The sequence below is a fragment of the Aethina tumida genome, chromosome 1 (genome assembly GCF_024364675.1).
Source record: "Aethina tumida isolate Nest 87 chromosome 1, icAetTumi1.1, whole genome shotgun sequence".
NCBI lineage: Eukaryota > Metazoa > Arthropoda > Insecta > Coleoptera > Nitidulidae > Aethina > Aethina tumida.
The window spans coordinates 66352721-66356909 of record NC_065435.1 but is presented as its reverse complement, the minus strand read 5'-3'; the positions used below and the strand labels follow the sequence as shown (position 1 = coordinate 66356909).

The 4189-nt window shown below is 28.3% G+C and overlaps 1 protein-coding gene across 1 annotated transcript; it reads right to left on the bottom strand.

The window, feature by feature from the left end:
- Positions 1–1709: 1709 nt before the first annotated feature.
- LOC126264333 (uncharacterized) lies at positions 1710–3266 on the bottom strand. Its single transcript, XM_049961836.1, has 2 exons — positions 3004–3266; positions 1710–1912 (listed from the first exon to the last, which is right to left on the bottom strand). Exons 1-2 carry the CDS (start codon positions 3236–3238, stop codon positions 1836–1838), a joined length of 312 nt encoding a protein of 103 aa, XP_049817793.1. The 5' UTR covers positions 3239–3266; the 3' UTR covers positions 1710–1835.
- Between the last annotated feature and the right edge of the window lie 923 nt (positions 3267–4189).

Sequence of the window (4189 nt, the reverse complement as noted above, 5' to 3'; positions counted from 1 at the left end):
TCTGTCTGTCTGTCTGTTTGTTCCGGCTAATCTTTGAAATAGCTGGACCGATTTTGATGGGACTTTTATTGTCAGTTAGCTAATGTAATAAGGAGTAACTTGGGCTACCTTATTTTAGAAAAATAAAGTAATGTTGCAATGTCCAAGTACTGTCCAGTACCATATGCAGCTTACGCGCAGCTCGCGCGCATGCCACCACTGTGCCGTCACGTCGGGCGCCTCCCACCACTTCTCCCACCAACGAGTGATTGATAGTTTGATTTGATTGATATGTATGTATCTTTTATAATTCCACCGATCCGTTCTTCTTATCTTATCTTATCTTAATTCAAAATATTTTGTTACATTTTTACTGCTTTCCTTTTTTACCTTTAACTAATAATCATAAATAATTATAAATTAAGTACATTTGTGTTCAATATTCAGATTTAGATTGAAATTGATAAATTATTTATAGGTTATTTTATTTAGTTAGTAACGTAGATAGTTGTTTTTTTCTAATTTTAGTTATGCCTAAAACAGAGTCAAATATCTCTAAAAACATGAGAAAAGCCAAAAGCCAAAGATTGTGACGTGAAAAGATAGGGAAAGTCGTCTTACAAATTGTAGATTACCGATCTCCATGTCTAGGTCGAATGAGAGTAGATCTGATAAGAATGAACGATTACAATTAGATAGAACTCGTCATTCACTGTTAAAGGCTCAAGAATCTTTGGAATCTCGAGATCACCGTCTAGAAAACGATCGTATTCAACACACTATCGGACGAAGTCGCGAGTACAGCTAGTTGTTGATATGAAGACTCATAGACGAGTCTTATAAAAACATCAAGTCAAGTGAAAAAACACAGATACATTAACTTTGAACTATAATAATCATTTTGTCAATACTTATTTTTTTATTTTTATTTTAATATTATACCCAGCTTGAAACAGTTTTACAAGAGAACGTTATGGGCACGTCAATTTTTAATTTTAATTACAATTTTTTTTAATCTTTTGTTTTTCACAAATTTATCCCATTTTTTAAGTTTTCTTACTCTTTGTGATGCCCCAAATGATTCATATATAAAACAATACATAAAATAAATAATTGGAAAAGTATATTTATTAAATTTTGATTAATTAATATTTTCAACAAGTTCAATCCGTATTTTGCTCCAACTCCGCATTGTTTTATTTTGATTCTCTGTATTTAATATAAATTCAATTTAGATAATTTAGCATTACGAATGCGACGCAATCAAATATTAAATTCAGTTAATAATCAGTCAATTCAATATCGACGTTTACCTTGTCGTAACATATGAAGGCATAATTCTTGTTGAACAATATGAATTTGGTATTTTTATTATGCATTTTTGTATTAAATTTCCAACGTAAATCTTAGAGAATCATATCGCATTTATCCACGGTCAAAATAGCGAACTATTGATGTGGTGTTACGGTGCATTTATTATATGTTCCAAATTCTCTTCGGTTTTTATTAAGTTATTTATTCCATTGCATTCTTCCGACCTCATATCGGCCTAAGGCCATGAAAAATTCAACGAAAAATTATGGAAACGTGATTCGAAAGAATATTATGTAAGGTGAATGTGGCGAACAAAGTTAAAAATAAATCAGTGATTTTGTATGAAACATGAATTTTTGTTGCATTATAAACAAAATTTGTTAGTATATGTGGGGCAATTTTTTGTTTACTTAGTAACTAACAATTTTATTTAAATTGTTGCATATTTTATTAGAGTTAGTTAAGCTAGAATATATATATATATATATATATATATATATATATGAATTATTTATATTCAAATTTTATCATTTTTAGTTTTATCATTTGCCTCCATCTTCTCCTGCTGGTGAGGTCTCGGCGCCACCACCGCCACCGTTCTGGTTTTCTTCCTTCTTTTCTGTTAACACATTACGAAAAATTAATTACACCTAAAGTAGTAAATTAATAATTATTATGAATTAATTATGAATCTTAAGTATAAAATAATAATAACTATCGTTGCTTATCATTTTGAATATTATATAGATAAAATTTGGCCTAAAAATTAATAACAAAATGTCAAGATTTATGTTTAATTTTCTTTAGTTATTTCTAAATAAAAGGTTCTAAATAGAAACTAATTCAAAAAATAAAAACACATAAAAATTCAATAAAATATTTATAGTAGTTTTCTTTATGCGCTAGTAATGTTTGATGAAGAATTGATTTCTATATGTAATTTTTGAAATATAAATTTTTTTAATTTTCATTCTATTAGTTACTAGTGTTCTAATAGATATTTTGTTAAAATAAAACAGGTTTCTATTTGACAATGTAAATTTTATAATTTTTTTCAATATTATTTGGGATATTCACATCGTTCAAATTATTGTAACAATATTGGATTGTTCGGAAAGTCATTTCGTTTTTTTCCCGAGGATTTAATTGTATTTTTTTGCACTCAACTTCACATTTAAGCCGTATAATTTTTATATGCATTGAAAGCTCATATAGCAAGACTTGTGTGTGAAAAATTCCAATTAATTCTACGCAGTATTTTTTGGTTGGTGCCCTTTTAAATATGGAGAGCGATAAGCAGCATTTTCGACATATCTTACTGTTTTACTACAGAAAGGATAAAAATGCTGTTCAAGCCAGAAAGACCGATGTGTATGAAGAAGGTGTGTTGACAGTATGCCATCTTTGATGTCGAATTGCATCACGTTCGGGAAGGCCGGTTGAAGCTGATAAAGACGCGATAAAGGCATTAGTTGATGCGAACCGGCGAATAACAACACGTGAGATCGGATTGAAGTTAAATTTATTAAATTCAACAGTTTATGACCACTTGAAAGGCCTGGAATTATCCTCGAAGCACTCACAGAGAGAAAAAAAAACGAAATTACTTTCCGAACAACCCAATATATTTTGTTTAAAATCATTATTATTTACAAAAAAAAAATAACTTAATCTTCAGAAAATATAAATAAAAAATATCTTAAAACTCACCAAACTTCTTGGCACACACGTAACCACAATCGCAGAATCCCGGTTGAACCTCGTGAAGGCATTTTTTTGGAAGACGACACTCTCCTAACAACCTGCAGATACCATCGAAACATATATCTTTTTCAATCTCAGGATCAATAGAGCTTCTTAATTTTTGGTTAAGGTTACATGTTATTTGTGCAAGAGCAGCGGTCGCTAAAAATGTAGCAACCAAGACTACAAATAGAAACTTCATTTTGAATGGTCTAAAAATATTCGCAAATAACACTGCTTATAAACAGTGACTTATCAGTATCTTAATTGGAAAAAACCGATTTACATTTATAGGTTTGCCAATAAATTGAAAGTTTAATTGAAGAAAGATTTAATTGTAATTTTTAATTGGTATTGCATAACAAAACTTATTATAAATCTGTGTTTTCAATTGCATATTTATCTATAACATTTTTAATAGGTATTCAAATTTAATAACATATATTATGATAAAACAATTATTAATCTTTGTTTCTTTAACAACAGCAAATTTAAATTTGTTTTAATAAAAAAAAATAATTATAATTGAAAACAATATATATCTCCAATACCGAATTCAATGAATAAAATTTATTTAATTATACTGCTGTTAGCTTAGTCATAATATAATAAGATCTATAGTCAAAATACATTTAAAAAAGAAAAAAATATTTAATTCTAATTAAAATTTTTAAAATAGATAATTATAAACATTATTTTTATAAATTTTAAAATTTATCAGAACAATATTTCGGTATTATTCCAATGGTTTATGGTAATTTGATTATAATAAACTTGAAAAACATTTTGGCCTTTTGAATTTTTTGATACAACTAATCCTTTGCGAAAAAATCGTGAAAGACTATTTTCAAAAATACCAAATGATTAATTAATGAATAGTTAAAATTATAATAAGTGATGGAAATACCCTCCCTCTGCTGCGATACAATTTCCCATTCTTCTTAGCATTAAATGTCGAAATGTTCTAAAAGCCTAGAAAGTTTAATCTGCGTGTGATGTGTTGACGAAGGACCTAGAGGAACTAAATTTAGACATTGTTGTATTGTTAATCGAAACTGAATGAAAGCACTGTAGGAAAAAGAAAATATCTCTAGTACCCAATTACACAACAAAACAAAATAAATTCGCTTAGTTTAAAGTGAGTGCAAGTTTT